This window comes from Sparus aurata, chromosome 22 (genome assembly GCF_900880675.1).
Source record: "Sparus aurata chromosome 22, fSpaAur1.1, whole genome shotgun sequence".
NCBI classification, from domain to species: domain Eukaryota; kingdom Metazoa; phylum Chordata; class Actinopteri; order Spariformes; family Sparidae; genus Sparus; species Sparus aurata.
Window position 1 is genome coordinate 15,464,227 of NC_044208.1, and position 18,962 is coordinate 15,483,188.

Here is an 18,962-nt window from a genome sequence, read left to right on the forward strand (position 1 = left end):
GGTGGGCCACTAAGGTCTGCCAGATAAAAGCTTGCACTGCAGGGTATTAGGCGTTCCAGCCTAGGGGGTGACTCTCCCTGTCGACGCCGGTCCCCCTTTTAATATGTGGCGTCCCCGCCTGCCTGCTGTAAGTTAAGGATTCTGGCCTATGTGTGTCCTTGGGAGGTCATACTCTGCTCAAGGCTGCGGTGCAAGCCGAAAACCACACATCTCCAACATGCGGCCACGCTTTAAATGAGCCTCTCCCCCCCTCCTTAACATCTCTGTCACGATCCCCTCCATTTGTCACAGCGTGGCAGCAACGCTGTTGTCATACACGCCGCTGTCGCCATTATCCAATAACGCAGTGTCGTGCAGAGGTCAGAGTTTAGGCTGCACGGCGCGTGCAAGAGGAGGATCACGTAATTGTACGGTGGAGATTGTGTGACTCCGGCTGAATGCACAATTAGTCCTGTTTCTGTTTTGACCTTACTAAAGTGTGTTTCATTGCAAAAGAGAGAGGGAGAAAGAGAGAGAGGGAGAGAGAGAGTTAGCTGGAGGAATGCAGGTGGTAAAGGCTTCATCATCGTCATCATGCAGGTGTCTGTGAGCCCTGTCAGATTGTTTTATTTCAATATTTCTTACTCATCTGAAAAACTGAAACCATCCTCCATTTCACAGCACGGCATTGGAACAAGCAAAGATGACTTTTTTTAAAGGAGTACACCGCTAATTTAGCATTGCACTTCTGTAGTGTAAGACTCATATCAAGTCTTTTCCATGCACTCTTCTTCCTTCTTCAAACCTGGCACCTACATTTCCCACAATGCAAATTATAGTGAATAAATGTGAAAAATCTAAAAAGGTAACCCTACTTGGCATAACGACTTCATGAGTTGGAGCTTTTTGATACATGTCTTGCAGACTTTGAAGTCATGCATGGAGAAACATGGCGGACGACATGGTGGACCTGTTTACCTGTTCCCTGTCTGCCTGCCTACCAGTACCAACACCAACCAGTCTTGCTTTAACAAATCACGAAAATCAAAAGCAAACAAAAGATGTTTGCAGAGTGTTGTGTGAGCTTGTCTTAGAGCCCGACCCCTGGAGAGTAAACACCTGGAGTCACTTCAGATTCTGCTTTTATCCGGAACCGTTTACCGACGGGAGGAGAGCTCAGGAATGACTTTTTAACCTTTAGGATTAAAAAGTGGATTTATCTTCTCTCCTGTTTATCAACCTGACTGCAGCAGCAATCAACAGAACTGGCCTCCATTTCCAGGTGTTTATGTACTGTGATGTTTGGGGGGGGGGGAGAGAGAAAGGTACACAATGCATCAAAATATTGAACGAAGGTCTTGTAGTTTTTAGATATTTTAATGCAGACTTGCTACATATTATATTTTTAACTTTTAACTGCTCTTAGCAATACAATTAACACATGTTCCATGTAGCATACATGCTGTCTTCACATTATGACTTGAAAGCCGAAAAAGTCAGAAGAACGACTCCGTAACACAATATATGGGACCATTCCAGGAGCATGTGAATAGAAGGTTATGCTAGTAGTTAGAGCTGCAGTCGGGAGTTTAGAGAAAAAAGTGGACTTAGTCACAAAATTTGAATGAGCACAGCTCGCAGGTCCCTCCTTCTTCTTCTCTGCTGCGCAACTTTAAATCCCATCCCCACCTGCCGTGCACGGGCAAGCTTGTAACCACATAAACAGAGGACGCCAGATAACCAAGAAGGCGCATTCAAAATAACAACAACAACATAAGCCCCGATTGTTAGTGTAACCGCTGCCACCATAGCCTTGTGGTTAAAACATAGAATGAAACATATATCAAGCAGGGGTCCTTACTTGTCCAGCAGGAAAGCCGCTAACTCTGCATAGCTCTTGAGTCCTTAAAAATCCTGTAGCTCCCTCCACCTCTGAAATGACGCTCCAATATTTATCCTTGTTTTCTCTCTGGCTCAGTCCAGTTCTTTATTTTTACACTGCTTTTCTTCGTCCGTCTTCTTATATCTTCTCTTTGACGTAGGCAATGGTGGGGCATTTTTCTGCTCTGTTGTTGTCGTCTGTTCTCCGGCATTGTTTACAGTTTGGGCTTGAATGTATCTGACCAGGTAAGAGCAGGCACTGCGCCTGCGCGGGGGGGGCGGGGGGGGCACTGCCGAGTACGCACTGCGTGAGGGCGTATGCACAAGACAATTTTCAGACACTCCCTTTTTTTCTGATTGGTTGTATTGAGCCAGGTGGATTCTTGCAAATCAAATTAGGGCCACTGGGGGGAGCCACAGACAGTGGATTTTTACACAGCTGACCAGTATTTTACTCGAGTGTCAGATCATAATGACAGTTTTAGCAAATATAACAAAAAATAGTTACATACTACAGCTTTAATGTAGCCTCAAGAAGAGGTAAGGAGAGTGCTACACAGGTCTGTTAAGCTTTCTAACTCTACACCCACAGATTATTTTTTCATTTTCAAACTCGCAGTCTTCAGCACCAACAGGCACTGACTCAAGTGACATCAGTTGAGGCACTGTCAAGGTGCAATATGTAAAAATTTGAGTTAAAAACATTCAAAAATCCACAAAAATTATCAACAAAATGAGAGGCAATCTATGGATGACATCTATGTATTGTGTTGCATAGATATCTACTGAAGTTAGCATGCTAACCAGCTAGCTCCTATTCCACTTTGTATCTTAAGAGGTGATAGTCAGATGGTAAACAACATTAACACTCCCCTGATGCTCTGAGACTGGACAGAGTCAACTAACACACCCACTAGCTGCACACACACCGAGCTAACCTGCTAACGCCAGGTAAAGTTTTCAGCAATTAGAGGTTGCTCCAGTGATACCCTAGGATGAATTTGACAGGTGGTAAATTGCACACATATTGCACCACAGATTTCACATAAAAGCCAAAAAATTTAATTGAACATTTGTCAGATATGCAGTAGTGTTCACCAGCACCTGTACAGATAATGTAAAATCGGTTCCTATTTCACCTGTTAATCAATTTTTGACCCCTTTCGATATATCTTGTGACCTCTTGGAGGGTCCCAACCCTTATGTTGAGAATCAATGATACAATAATGCAGAACAATAGCAAATACAACTGCTCCGTGTTTACGACGAAAACTGAAGATCCACGCATCAAAAATGCATGTTTCCTCCTCCTCAATCTTTTATATCAAAATGTCTTTGCACACTCATGCATGTTTGTGTGACTGTTCGTGTGTTTGTGTGTGTGTTTGTGTAGGCGCTTGAGTATTTGATGTATTGGCGTGAGAGACCGGATCAGGAGGAACGGTGCGACCCGTCCCTGTCCCTAGGGTCTCAGTTCATGACTGAGTGGACTTGCACTTTGCAGATTCCGGCTCAAATCTGCTGCCTATAATAGACACACTTTAGATCTTAGCAACCGACATTGCCCTTGCTTGCGACGTGGCTCAGGGTTGAATGGAGCATGTACTTGTTGAGAATATGTCTGTGCTAAACTACAACATGTGCATCCTGGGTCCTTGAGGAGCACTCCACCAGAGGCAAAGCTCCCTGCTTCTGCCTCAGCTGGCTCCATTGTTGATCTCTGGCCCCTGTGAACACGAACGCATTACAGCAATATATTTGCCACATCCAGGCCAGTGTTATTTTCTCAGAGGAGTCCTTTTCAGCTGCTGATATGGCTTAGCTTAAATCCCCTGGCCCTGTGACGACACACCAACGCAAATGGGCCAGAGAGAGAGAGGTTCAGGGTTTAGAAAGCAAAGGGACGAGCGAAGCCGCTAATTATTCTCGCCTTGGAAAAAATAATTCAAAACATCTATGTCTTTAAATCGAGAGCTTTGAATTATTAGATTTAGACTTTCGGTTTCACTGTCTGAGGGTTCATTTATGTTCTCAAAAGTGTTTTTCTTGCTTGTATTTGTTGGTGAAAGCTGACCCTTTCAGGATTAGATTTTGAAAAAAAGATGACGCTCGGCAGCTGTTGTGTCAAATCTTTGATGCTAGATATCTCAGCGTTTGATCCAGATTAAAAAAATTTTTAATATCGAAGTACGTAAAACATAATTCATCTCAAGAATACTCAATGTCAAGAAATAATCTGTAAACCAAATGTCGACAAAGCATCACCTCATTACTGAAATTTAAGAGTAAGGACTGTAACTGGATTTTATCCCAAACTGAAGTTGATGTTTTTTGGTGCTGTAAAGGTTTGTTCAAATTAAGGGTGGTTATTACTAGAATAGGTTTATATGCATTAATGCAGCACTGTATTTCCCCTCTGTCTGAGTACCCAGTCTGCTCTGATTGGTCAGCTCACACACGCCTGAGCCAGAACCACTCACCTGTCAGCTCTGTTGTGTTTCAGCTTCAAGTTAGCTTCACTTTGGCTGTTAATATAAGCATGAATAATGCAAGTGTGTGACATACTGTGATGTCACAAAGTCACAGATTAAAGATGGTACTTCTGGCAAGGCGTTTTTCGGCCACTTCAGGCCACTGTTTTCTGCAGGAGAGAGAAGTACTTTCAAGATCTTTTATATGCAATATAAAAGAAGAGATGATCTAAAACAATGAAGGAAAGAAAAAACATGAACTCTTGAAACTGACTCTTTCCACCTTTCTACAGAGTAATTTATTTGCTATAATAAGAGAAAAATACATGGTAAACACAGTTAAAGATACATTTAGATTAACATTTTTTTCCTAATTTTCTAAAGATATCATGGTAATATTATAGTGAATTTATTTGGCCAATTCATTTAGCTTAAATCTGACATTGTGACAAAGCTTGTTTCAGTTCAGTAAAAGGGGAGAACTTGAAAAGAGCAGGTATATGGTTGTATTTTTCTCTAGAGTATTTCATTTGTTGACATTTTGTTAGTTTGTTTTTGTCATTTATTACACTAACAGCTGTGAGGACTATATATCTGCCAGCTGAAGCTACAGAGACTATCATGCTATTGCCTCTTGAGGGTACGAAGTGGTTCTCTCTCCTATTCCCTACACCTTATTTTTTATTTTATTTTTTATTTTTTTATATATATTTTTGGCCATTGGCTTTATTGACAGGACAGGTGAAGATACGACAGGAAACAGGATGAGAGAGAGGGGGAGTGACATGCAGCAAAGGGACCCAGGCCAGGACTCGAACCTTGGTCCACTGCAGCGAGGACAAAGCCTCTGTACATGGGACGCTTGCTCTACCCACTGAGCTAAACAGCGCCCCCCTACACTTCATTTTGAGTGGAATTTATTTGCCAAAAAAAGAAAAAACACTTAAAAAAGTTTTCAGATAAATATCACTGGGGGAATATTTTTTCTTATTTTTTGTAGATATTATTTTGTTAACATGAGTTTGTTTGTCCTGTAGGCAAAATCTGATATCATCACAGCCTTAAAGGGATAGTTCGGGTTTTTGAAGTGGGGTCATATAAAGTACATATCTATAGTCGATCTGTTTCCTACTGTAATCACCAATTAGCGCAGCCTCAGTTTGGAGTTAACGAAACTTAACTGCTCCAGCCCAGACGCTCAGCTTTGTACTGCAGTGAACGGGGTCCAGCGAAAAAGCAAAATTAACCACCTAAAACAAGGCTCACCTAAATTTTTTTACATCAGGTCAAGTGTACGTTGTATAGGTAAAATTCATCGCCGTCAGAATGCGCTTTCTATTGGCACTACATTTTCTCAACCGCAGAACCCCCGTATCCCTATGCATGAGTGCTAAAGCGGAAGGATACGGAGAGTTAAGTTTCGTTTTTATCGAAAGTAAACCTCTCGTCCAGCAGCTGGGCCTTGCGCTGTATTCCACCACTCGCAGATCAGCTGTTGCCCAGTTACGCTAGTGCGTAGGGATACGGGGGTTCTGCGGATGAGAAAATGTAGTGCCAAAAGAAAGCGCGGTGTGACGGCGATGTAAAGCGGTGTGAATTTTACCTAAACAACGTACACTTGAACTGATACAGATTTTTTTAGGTGAGCCTTGTTTTAGGTGGTAATTTCACTTTTCTGCTGGACCCCATTCACTGCAGTACAAAGCTGAGCGTCTGGGCTGGAGCGGCTCTCTACTTCTCCAAATTGAGGCTGCGCTGATCGGTGATTATGGTAGAGAACAGATCGACTATAGATATGTACTTTATATGACCCCACTTCAAAAAACTCGAACTGTCCCTTTAATTTAAATCAGTGCTGCTGCTGTAAACCTGGAATTTATTTTCAATAATGTGAAAGCATACAAACTGCTGCTTTCTCATCTATTTAATATAATGTGCCTTCAAATTTGCGTGATCAAAAACTAGGCGCACTGCACCTTTAAACTCTAAGAATAGCATTAGTCAAATATTAAATGTTTAAAGTGCCTTTTCTGCCTTTCCAAATGGACGCGAAACATATTTCTGCCACTCCTCTCACCTCTCACACCGCCACACATCCTCCTCGACCTCTTACTTCCCCACTTTATCGCCTTACTTTGAATGATGTGTTTTTTATTGGTTGCGTGCCTTCCCTCGCTGCATCTTATCTCTTTCTGCATGGCTGGCTCATTTTTCCGACTGGCCTGGGTGTGAGTCAGGGCTCCTGCGGTGAAATGGGAGACCATGCAGGAGGGGGCAACGGGGAAGGGGTGATGGGCCGAGGGTCTGCCGCATGTGAGCCGGACAGGAAGAGAGAGGAGCTGGGTGAGGAGCCGATCCCCGAGGCCCCCCAGGTGATGTGGTTTTAGGAGCAGGGGCATGGACAGTGGGAGGTGCAAAAGAAGGGGAAGGAGGGAGGGGAGGGAGGAGGGACTGCATGGCAGATTCGGTGACTGACAGGCCGGCGGACTTGCTGATTGACAAGCTAACAGGCAGAACAAGGAGAGTGTGGGTTCACAGCTCCATGCTACTGCCAGCAGGCATCGATGCGGCTCCGAGGTCCACCAAAGGCCTGGATGAGTAATAAGTCATGTAGCTCTGGCTGCCATGGACACTCCCCCTCCCCCCACAGTACCTTCACTTAAGGGACGGACAGAGAGGATATATTAAGAGCAGCAGAAATGGGTTTGGATACATGCAGTGTATTTGTGCACGTGTGTGTGTGTGTCTGTGTGTGTGTCTGTGTGTGGTTTTTTGCACGTGACGTTAAGGCATCGGGAGAGAGCTCTCTGCAGGAAGATGTCCGATCCAGTCAGGCTATGCCACTGATCCCAGGCCGCTGACTCTGCTCCCGGGCCCTGTCAGGTCCAACTCTCTCCCCCTCTCTCTCTCTTTCTGCCTCCTCCGAGTTCCTTACCCCCCTCCCCAGCCCTCCCACCACCTCTAACTCTGCCACGGAGCTGACAGCTTGGCCCCAACAGCGCGCTAACCACATTACCTGAACTCACCACAGTCATTATCCTGCACTGGACCCACTGGAGCTTGAAAGTCATTCCAACTTCTCTGCTGGTAAAGGTTAATAGGTGTGTGGATGTGAGATTACATCCCAACGGCTATGTGGCGTCCGGCAAAAGAAAAATCCCGAAAAATTCAATTCTTTCTCGGGAACGGCTAGGAAAGACAGGTGCCAGAGGGTGTTTTTTTTCCCCTCTCTCTCTCTCCCTCTCTCTCTCTTTTTTAGTCAGTTCACGCTTCCTGACTTGCATGTCAGATTTGATGACAAGAGACAGCCACAAGTGTCTGGAACATTTCTGTGCATCTGAAGGCATAAAGGAATCAACAGTGCGCACCTCCACTCCTGAAGGAGATGCTTCTATATGGATTAAAACTGAAATAGCCTGAAAGGTCTCCTTATCTCTATTTGAAGATTGATAATTGGTTCCATTATACATATCTCCAATTATTGACAAAAACATTGCTGCTTTTCATAAAAATAAATCCTTGTACCTGTAAAACAGGCCTCTCAAAAAGGTTTAATGTTTATAATACGAATAAAAGCTGTTCATCAAGTTGCCAATGGCTGCTTTTTGGTGCAAATTACCATATCTTTATATTTATGTAAAATAATGTATGTATTGCTTCTTGTCAAAGTCAAAGAGCTGCTTAAATAAACAATAAAGGGACCCAAAAACGTTTATGTACATTTGGTTATGGCGGGATCTCCATTCATATAATGGCAGAGAACAGCATGTTCGGGTGTAAATCATCAGTTTCATTACAATATGATATTAAATCAATTCTTTGGACAACGATGCTATGCAAAATTTACCGATATAACAAAATCCGCCATTATATGATTTCAGTTTGATTGAGTTAATGATTGATATGAGACAATTTCATCCGTTTCGCCCCTTTCTTTTCTGCTTTTGGCCATAAAAACAACACCACATAAATAATTGTAAGCAGTTACTCACAGTAAAATTCACTTGAAATTGACTCCACTGACACACATAAGATATGGCTTAACATTAGCTAACTTTTCTCACTGAAAATAACAGCTTCTAAATCATTGTGATGGTTCGGTGTCTTGTAACAGGTTGAATGACGTCTCTGTCACAGCCCATCACTTGTTTCTGCACTGTGTAAATTCATTGTAGAGGGGCGGATCACAGCGTTACATACATGTTAACTTCGACATACAAGATTTCATTGCTTGACATTATGATGCAATGAGTTGTGTTTTTAGTCATAACAATAGCTTTTTGCTAGTCACCATTGTTAGTTTAAGCTTATGGCATTTTACATAAATTACCCCAGCGGCTAGGGGACTTATCCTCTACTACCAAACAAATTACACGTATTGTTAATACTTTTTCACACACACTGCTGGTTTAAGTTACCAAATCTCCCAGTCTCCCCACAGGCTTAATTGTAGTCTGCACGCATGTTCTCTCAGCTTGACATTGTTGAAACCGAGAATCTAATATTGCCGTAGCACCAGCAAGAAGTTGGGTGGAGTGCTAAGTGAGAGATCCTGACGTCGAGCCCAGTCACCAGGATGTAATGTCAGCAGTAAAGGTTTCTGTAAACCACAGATGCGTCCACCAGATGTGGTGTATCACATTTACATGATGTGCTTATTAGCTGACTTTCACATGAGGAGGGGGGGAGGGAAAGGAGGTGGCTTATCACAAGCCACAAGGATGCCAAACAGGCTACTGCAATTTCAGTCCGTTAAATCTGAACAGCTCCAGCTGTTTAAATGGCGACCAAAATGATTATTTTACACAGGAAGTCTGACCATCTCAAGGCAGTTTTGTGGTGACCAAACCGGCATTTTAAGCCAAACCATGATGTTTTCCTAACTATCCTAACCATGGGTTTTATGCCTAAACCTAAGCAGAGCATAATTACAGCATTGTGACAAGAGAAAAATAGAAATTAGAGCCTAAACAAGTTGCCACGTAAAGAAATGTTAATTAAGAACTTTTTGCAGAAATGTACTCATCTAACATTTATTACGGTATTATTCCCAAGTCTAAAATATTTCCACACTGCTGATTTTTTCCTGAGAGATGAGTAGATATCCTCATCGTCTTGTTTTTTGGCTGCTTGCCATCATCTGCCTGGTGCTAGCACTGTTTAGGAAGGAGGGGCGCTCGGATGGTCAAGGTGACACAGGCGTGCCAGGGGAATTTCAAAATAAAGGATCAATGTTTTCACTTTGTATTGATGTCACGTGATGTATTGATCCAGAGCGATGGAACGTCACATCTCCATGTTGCAAATAATAGAAGTGATAAGTATACAGTATAGGATGATAAATATGTTGGTTGAACCCCATTAACAAGCTGACGAGTCTGTATAAAAAAAAAGAATCAGCTAAATTCTGCTGTACGGTCCTTCATAAGGTTCTAATTTCAATGAAAGACATAAAAGACTTTTATTGATAAGCATTTCCCTGTGTGGCTCCATAAAGGAGCTGTTCTTATAGAGCCAGAAAAGGTTCTGCTATCACACAAAACCCTCTCCAGCTGAGTATCAGTTGCGGCGCTGCCTTACATAAAGTTTCATTCTATATACTGCCAATTTGCCTGAGATTGCATGTAGCTGTCAAGCGATATGTGCTCAGGACGCAGCGCAGACATGATGTGCAAAGGCGGCTGTGTAGCCACAGAGAGTATGGTCGCTTACACAAACATTACATCAGACGTGTCACTATGAATAGGCAGAGAGGCAGAGATGGATGGACGTGTTACCTTCTCTCCACTACTATGCAGCTCAGACAAAATGAAGGCCAAGGCTTGCCAGAAAACCCTGCACGGAATGAGACACCAGCTCTGTCCTCATTTAAAACCATTAGGTGGCCTCGAAGGAAGATGGATTTAAAGGTGGGAATGGATGATTTTGAGATCCATAATTTTTTTTAGCAGCGCTGCTCTCCTAAACTTCCAAAAGTCCAAGCTGAGTGATAATCACCGGCAGGAATCTGGGAGTGCTGAGCCCATTAACAAGAGGAGATTTTGTTTTTTTTTGTTTTTTTTTTTTGCTTTAAGGGCAGAAAATCTCTATGTTTAACTCCTCTGCATTAGGAGCCAATTACACGGCTGAAAAAAATGACCCGGGGTAGTTTGGTGTCCAAGGTTGTTTGTGCTGACATTCTGCTTTTCAAATGCCAGTCTGTTAATTATGCAAATGGACTACAAGGCCTCTGTATAAACATATACGTAGGCCCCTTTATGTGTACATAGTCCCATATATCCTCCGAGTTATTAGAGACAGCCAGCGCTTGTTTCAATATAATAAAAAAAAAAAAATTTGAAATATGAAATGACCCCTCCGGCTGCAGCTAGCCTCCCTCTCCACAATCCTTCTCAGACTCTCAGGCCCTCGCTCTCCTCCTCCCCTGTCCTCTTTTTCCTTGTGGTGCAGCTCTTTGCGCAGCGATGCTATGCGACACTGGCCAGCTTTAGAGAAGGCGAGTCCACATTGCATTACTTCTGAGCAGAGAGAAATCCAGTATCAGATGTAATGGGTTTGATTCCAAAGCCCTGGGGCGATGTTCTGCGCTGCTGTAATGGTGGTGGGAGTCGGCAGAGATCCTGCACTCATCAGAATGCTGCCTAACACACACACACACACACACACACGAACACTCTTACACACTTACACACACACTCCCTTCCTTCTCATGTCTGCTCTCTCATTCTTCCCCTTCTTGTCTACTCATCTCCATCCCTCCATTTTTCTCTCCACTCGGATGACCAGAGGTGTACTCCACCCCGGCGTCGCCGACTCTTCCCGACCTCCTCGCCATGTTGTTGCCTAATTACAGTCTCTAAACAAGGGGCTTTGTCCCCAGCAGTCCTGAATTAAGTGTCTGCTGCTCATTCGCAGATGGATAATTGTTTTTTTTTTTCTTCCTCGCTGACTTCTCTTCAGCTGAGGCCAGATTTAGTCAGGTATTCTAGTGGAGGCATCATGGGATAATGCCGAATAAGCCCCAGGGTAAGTTTCCCTTTGCTTGTTTTTTCTTTTTTTCTTCTCATTTTAATTAAAGAGCAGCCCGCCATCATGAGCAGGGCACCTCTCCAAGACAACATATGATTGGTTAAAGGAGGCTAATCACTGCCATCACATTGTAGATGACAGAACTATTGCACGCCATAGTGGTTACAGATTACCCTATTGATTAATCAAACACACGTCCAGTAAAATTCGGTATTGGATGAAATATCTGACCCATATAAAGTGATGAGGTACAAAGTTGGAGTCGTAAAGCGATGGGTAACTCAGTGGAACTCTGTAAAACATGCAGCTGCTCGCTTTATCACGCATTTAACAACTTTAGCCTTGTGTTTTCTTTGTAGGAATCAGGGCTCATCGGACTGGAAGTAAAGCTTAATGGCTCTTTGGCAACCATGTCCTGCAAGCTTCATGAAAATAGAAATGGACGTACACTTCCGTTGGTCTCCTCGCGATTCCAGAGACATGAGGGGAAAGTCATGAGACAGGGGTAATAAAAACGCATCCAAAAATATCTCCTGTAATCTCTGTTGTTGAATAAGTTATGCTTTGTGTAGTATGGCGACTGCCCAGCCTGGGCGAGATTCCACCTCCTGCCACACGTCCCGGCAGCCTAAAGACGAGGCTTAAGCGCCTCCAAACCCCCAGAGCAAGCTGCTGTCCTCTGGCCGCCCCCCTCTCCCCCCTCTCCCACCCGCATCTGGAGCCTTGGGGGAAAACGAGAGGCTTTCCTGGGCTCACCACGAAGCATACGTTTACAGCTTGCTCCGTCTGCTGGGGCTCCCCTTATTATTGTGATGGATGGCGAAGGAAAAGGGGAAAGCGATGGCCCTTGCCTCCTCATCACCTATCCATGAACAGCGAGCAGCTCGACCGACGATGAGGTAATTACACCGCCATTATAATGCGCACTTGTGCACAAGCGTACACACTCTCACACTGCATAAACACAGTCCTCTGCACACCAGATGGGGTCCCCAATGTCTTCAGCCCGATGCCTCCCTCCCTCCTTCCCTCCTCCATACATCTCTGCTCCACTATCTTCTCTCCTCAGTCCTCCCTTGCTACACCAACAGGGGAATTCCATCTTTCCAGGAAAGCTTGCCAGCAATGGCCCATGGTGTGTGTTTACACCACGTGTACAACTGAACAATTGTGTATCCGTGCACGTATGTGCCCATGCTCACATGCATATACAACACCTCGGCGCATGCTGGTTCTTACCATTAACAAGGCCTGTTTAGCATCGGGCCTTCTCCTTCACTGACAGGCTGACAGATGTGGATGTTGTTGTGATGTCATGCTACAGCGAGCGAGATTTCCTCACGTCCTCAACCAGGAAATTGGCTTCTTTGCACCGACATGGCAAATCTCATGTCAACTCATAGTTGAACTACACAAGTTTGACTTTTTTTGTTAGGATTTTTGAAGGGCAACTAAACTCAAGCTTACTATTTTGTTGTGGTTACCTTGAGCAGTTTATCTCCTCAATTTGTTGCAGTGATGTTGAAACGCACTACTGGGTGTGGTTATCATGTACAAGGCTGCCAAGCCCGTGACTGCAGTTTGAGAGTGGGACTCAACATCTGTACTGGATCTTGTTGCCGACAAACCGTGGCGTTTCAGTATTTGTAAGCTAGATATCATAAGATATTTTCAAGGAAACCTCAGGACAATTGCCAGATGTGTTTTTGGCAACAAAAAACATAATTTTTAAGCCAAATGATGATCTTTACTTAACCCTAACCAAGTGAATTTTGTGACTGAATTAAACTAGAGCATAAGCAGTGTACCAAAAAAAAACATGAAGTTGCAACAAAAAGAAATGTAAAGTTTCAACATATCCGTGGTTTTCAGAAACATACACTGCTATAATTAATTCTGGTGACTACGTTGTAACACACCTTTCATGTCTGCATGTGAAATATGGAGCTACAAACAAGAATCTGTCCAGTACAAGTTGTCCAATTTCAGGCCTACCCCATCATAAAAACAACCACAGGCGGCCGGTGAAAGCAAATCATTATGACACATATTCGCCTTTCTTGTTAGGCAGCGCTCTCTAGTGGCCATAATAATTATTGCTGCAGCAAAGGAGGAAGTCAGGCAAAATGGTATAAAGAGCGACAAGTCCACATAGGGAGAAGGCTGGAAGTTTCCGTCAAATAAGTACTAGCCAGGAGGCTGTTGTTCATGTACAGTGTGAAACCAAAAGTCAGCGTTGGGTCTTATAACTTAGTAATGCAATTAAGTGACATCACATAAGTGTAACTGAAGTTACTTAAATAACAGTTATTTTGGGCAGAAACATGTTTTCCTAAACCTAACCAAACTGTGACCATATGACAAAGCCTGTCGCCGTTGTTTTGGCCATCACTGACAATCAAACTATTTTTAAGGAGGTTTAAGGATGTGTTGGATAATCTATTGCTTCATCTAGAGTCAAAGCTTCCAACAACCAGCATTTGGGATGCTGCTCAACGACCCAAACAGAAAGACTACTGTGTTTTCTGCCATCCACAAAGTAAATTCCATGACGTGACTAAAAGGTGGGCCAATGACAGCATTGGTGATTTTTGATCTGAAATTCGGCCCTGAGTGACTCTGTCCTGATGACATCATACACCTGATGAAAAGAAAAATATGATTGATCAGGGGGGAATGTATGAGGCTGTAACTGCCTATTCTGACACAGTGACCATCTAAACTGAGAATATTGTGTAGTCTGAGGTCAGCGTGTTCAAGTGTTTGTGTTAATACAGTGTGCATTAGTGAATGAGACTGCTTCATTTTGTTCCTTGTATGTAAGTAAACATCAAATTGTGCTTGAAAAAAGTTCATTGTGTGTCGTATGTTTTCATGCAGGTAAGAAATGTTATCTTAAACACAAAAGGCAAACTTGCACACAGCCTATAGCCGGTGGAACAGGTGTTATTTAAGAACAGGTGAAGACTTGAGGTGTACCATATGTGCCTCACCAGGCTCAGGCAGGGTAAGTATGACATTTTTGATGGGAATATAGGCTGTGCATGGAAGCTAATGGGCCCAAACTGATCTTAAATGAAAATTTGAATCTTTTTTTTCTTCAGACGTGTATGAAAAGATTAATGCTTATCCAACTCGTGATGTTCCACATGATGTGCAGCAGAACAGCATCGAACACAGCAATATTTTACTTGGAAATAAGATCAACTGAGTCAAAATCCGACTCAGGTTAAGTCATCAGATAAGCTCTGAAGGTCACTTTCATGTCCTTGGCCGACACACACTTCTTGTTGCTAATTGTAACACAATGGTAGGGGGAGTCAGTTACTATATAAAGTGTGAAAATTGTGTCACTTCTTTTGGTTAGGTCATTGGACACAGACATGGCAACGCTACTGAAGCGAGCCAGTCAAGCCAGAAGAGTTGCCCCATTTCTTTGCCACTGTGGTGACTGTGCTCATGCACGTGTGATAATGAATTATGTATATTGATAGAATCCCAACAGAAGCTGGAGGACGGGCCTATATATTTTTTTTTCCACAAGAATAAACAAGAGAAATTACACAGTATGGAAAGCATGCAGCCAAGTCTATAAATAGAAGCTGTGCCTTCTTTTTTTTTTTCCTTTTTTTTTTTTTTTTTTTTTGCCTGGGGATGTGGTTGCATTTTTACAGGTCAGACTGTGATCTTCTCTTAAGCCTCTGCAGTGAGATGTAGCCGACACATCTCTGGGGTGCCCTCGCCGACTCTAAAGGGGGTGGGGGGGGGCTTTATTCTGTAAAAGCAGGGGTGCATCTCACAAAGGGAGAAAATGGAGGGTTTATATGGGGGGGGGGGGGGCAAATGTGAGGACTTCAAAAAAAGAAAAAGAAAGAAAGAAAATGGCATGACATGGGCAAAGTGAGCGGACGCACTGATAGTCAGTCTCCCCTAAAAGCCTTCACAGGAAATCAATAGTGGTCTCCATAAGACTTAATCTGGGATCCACACTACTACCATGGCAGGCGGCCAGCTGAGTGATGTGTGCGGTTTTAAACGGCCCCCGCATCCTGCCCGCTTATCTGTAGGTGTCCCGATGATCGCTCGGCTCTCTACTCATCTCGTCTGGCTGTTTTTTTTTTCCCCCTCTCTCTCTCTCTCTCTTCTTTTTCTTTTTTTTTTTTTTTTGCTTGTATCCCAGCCCTCCTCCTCCTCCATCTCTTCCTCCTCTCCCTCCTCCCCCTCCTCTTCCTCCTCCTCCTCCTCCCCCCTCCCTCTCCCCGCTAAGTTCGATGCGATCGGCTCTGGGCCCTGCCGTGAGTTCTCGGTGCGGGCGACAGCGCTGCTGAACATGGCGTCAGACGGGATGATTTTAACGAACCACGACCACCAAATCCGGGTCGGAGTCCTGACAGGTAAAGGCAAAAATGCCCATCGCCTATTGTCACATTTTTTCACTCATATTTCCATGTATTCATTTCCGCCCGGCTGTCCGCCCGGGTCTTCATACATGTCGGCTGGGGTTTTTTTTTTTTGCGTGGCGGCGGCGGCTTCTCCTCTCCTCTCTCCTCTCTTCTCCTCTCTCCTCTCTGGCTCTCGAACGCGACGCTCATTTAAAAAAACCCATCTTTTTTTTCTGTCCTCTCCGGCTCCTTTCTATGCGTTTTATGTACATGCTACATTACACCCAAGTGCTTTATGCGGTGGAAGGCTAAATGTGGTTCTCTGCATTGGTTTCGTCGAGGAGGAGGAGAAGAAGAAGCGGCAGCAGCAGCAGCAGCAGCAGAAGAAGAAGAGGAGCTCAGTTTATGTGTATTGAATAATTCATGTCTCTATCTGCTTATCAGAGGCGAAAATTACAGCTGACCGTGTGTGTTGTGCCGCCCGCTAAAGATGCTCGGTGCTATAGATTGTATTAGTGACACCCAGCTGACCACAGCGGGTTTTTTTTTTTTTTTTTTTTTTCCCCTTTCTGAAGTGTTGCTCACGACAGTTGCTGAAGGTGGATGTGGTGGATGTGGTGGTGGTGGTGGTGATGATGATGATGATGAGCGCATCCTCGGCCTGGTATTACGGTATTAAAGCAGCGGGTGATGATGATGATGATGATGATCCGAGAGGACGGATTAGTCGGGATGTCGCTTATTATTTTTTATTGTAATTTTTTGTGAATGAGGAGTTTATACATGACACATGAATGTAAAGGTTCTCATATCGGCGAGGACACATACACACACACACACACACACACACACACACACAGGGTAAATCCTCCTGACATTCCTCTAAAGGCAACGCGATGACGGCGCGTCTCTCACTCACCAATATTGGGAAAATGCGCTTGGATGCAATGCGTGGATGGCCTTCATCTCTCTCTCTCTCTCTCTCTCTCTCCCACTCTCTCTCTCTCTCTCTGTGTGTGTGTGTGTAGCCTCTTGCTTTGTCATGTTTTCTGATCTTCAAACATCACGCCAGGCAAATCCAGCAGTTGTTGTCATGATGGGAAAGGTAAAAGGAGGGTGGTGGTGGTGGTGGTGATGGTGGATGCATGACAAAGGTTGTCCAGAGGAATACCCTCCCTCCCTCCCTCCCTCCCTCCTTCATTCCATCCTTCTCTCCCCCTCTTTCCTCCTCTCTCTGTCCATCCTGTGTGAGAGGGCTCGCTCGATCAATATTTCATGAAAGCCGTGATCTCACACATACGGTATTCCTCCGTATGGAAATCCAGCACCGAGGAGGAGGAGGAGGTGGTGGCAGTGGCAGTGGTGGTGGTGGTGGTAGGTGATGTGTAGCGATGGAGGAATGACTGTGTAGAGTGTGCAGACCCTCTCCTGAAATCTGTCAGGGAAACCCCCACCACCAGCAGCAACACCACCACCACAGCCACCCGTCGTCTCCCTTCTCCTCCGTCCTCTCCCCTGCTCTCCTCTCCTCGCGCTGTCCATGGTGCTGAAATCCAGCGTCACTCACAAATCAGTGCGGTACTGACCCCAGCACGGTAAATACTGCATCAGATAGATACACCCAGGGATGCTGAGGAGGATGATCCCATGCCGTGCCATCTTCTTTTTTTTTTTTTTTCCCCCACCTGATGCACCTGTGAGAGGAGGAATTTAGATTTTTTATTTTGTTTTAACACTACATCCATTTTTTAACACTACATCAAGTGCCCACGTCAGGGAGGGTTAATTTCCCTGCGTGTCATCAGTCAGTCGAATCCCCAACTGTATCCCCGGCGTAGTGACAGATTGCCAGTTTGATCTCGCTGTGCAATGTTGACAATTCCTGCATACATATGCCGGCATTGAGACGCGCACAGAGACGCAACCGACAGGCTTATTTGTCTTTTTGATGTATCTGTGTGTGTATATGGAGTAGGAGGGCTCGCACTGTCACGGGAAACAAAGCATCAAAAGGGGGAACAAAACGGTGCACGGTGGCATTAAGTTGCCATGTTTTATCTGACCCTTAGCCTTTTAAGAATCTAATCGTGGCAGGATTACTCATGCCTACAAAGAGCACGGTGTGTTTTTTTTTTCTCTCTCTCTCTCTCTCTTTTTTTTGTGAGATGATGTATTTTGACAGCAAAGAACTCCCCTGCTGTGCTGCCATGAGGAAGGCAAAGCTCCTAAAAAAATCCAGGTCGACTGGATCTTCTCTCCGCCACACCTCAGTCTCCTCATTCTCATACGTCCACAGTGCCTCTCTGCTGTGTTATTGGGGGGGGGGGTTGTGTGAGCAGAATGCTAATGGAGGCCGGAGCAGTGCTCAATCTCCCTTCCTGCAAGGGGGGGGGGTCAAAGGTCAGCGGCCCACTCCTGCATTCAGTCACCAGGGAGGAGATGAGACCTTGGCTCACCCTCCTCCATCACTTAGCTCCACATCCCTCTAGACAGGTGACAGAGCCCAGGGGACATCTCTGTTTAGAGGCTGGACACAGTGCAGGGGAGGTGTGTGAGCGTATGTGAAGTAATGTATGCATTTGGTGGTGGGTTTATTTGCGAGGAAGGGGAAACTTGAAACAGGATAATTGGGGCGAGCATGCCGTCACTTGTCAGAGATGTCACATTGAAGATGTGACCTTTGTTAGGAGTGGATGAAAGCGTCTCACGCTGCGCTCGGTTTATTGTGATGTTTACTTTTCATTTTTCTTCTGTCTACCTGCGCGTTTGTGTATGTTGATGCATGAGTGCCCGGTCTCCTGGCTGTCGTTGTCTCCTCCTGTTGAGTTGTAATTGCCCTGGGTCTACACTCACCCACTTCAGATAAATGTGTGCACCTCTGTCACTTGATGCGCGTGCGGGGATGTGCTCGTAAATGAAATTGGCCACAAGTTTGTGACAGAAAAAGGGACTGTTCGAATTATGTTTTTCAGACAAATTTACTTTTTTTTTTAAATAATGAAAGTATAGTCTGATATAAATTTTACACATCAAGCGTGTTCACAGATCATGGGGAGTACCACTACTAGGGATACATGATATGGATTTTATTTCAGCAGATACCAATAACAGATAACTACCTGCTTTTCATGACACATACCTATAAGAGTCCCACTAATGTCACATTTTTGTATATCGTAAAAACAAGTTTTAAAACCTGTAGTTTATGCACACATGGGCG

The 18,962-nt window shown here is 44.4% G+C and overlaps 1 protein-coding gene across 7 annotated transcripts in view; it reads left to right on the forward strand.

Moving 5' to 3' along the window:
* Positions 1 to 15,607: 15,607 nt before the first annotated feature.
* gphnb (gephyrin b) overlaps positions 15,608 to 18,962 on the forward strand; it is a 111,529-nt gene continuing 108,174 nt past the window's right edge. For all 7 annotated transcript variants that reach the window (XM_030404879.1, XM_030404880.1, XM_030404881.1 and 4 more), the window contains exon 1: positions 15,608 to 15,754. In XM_030404879.1, the coding sequence (XP_030260739.1) occupies positions 15,691 to 15,754 (64 nt within the window). In that variant the 5' untranslated portion in view covers positions 15,608 to 15,690. The remainder of the gene's footprint in view (positions 15,755 to 18,962) is intronic.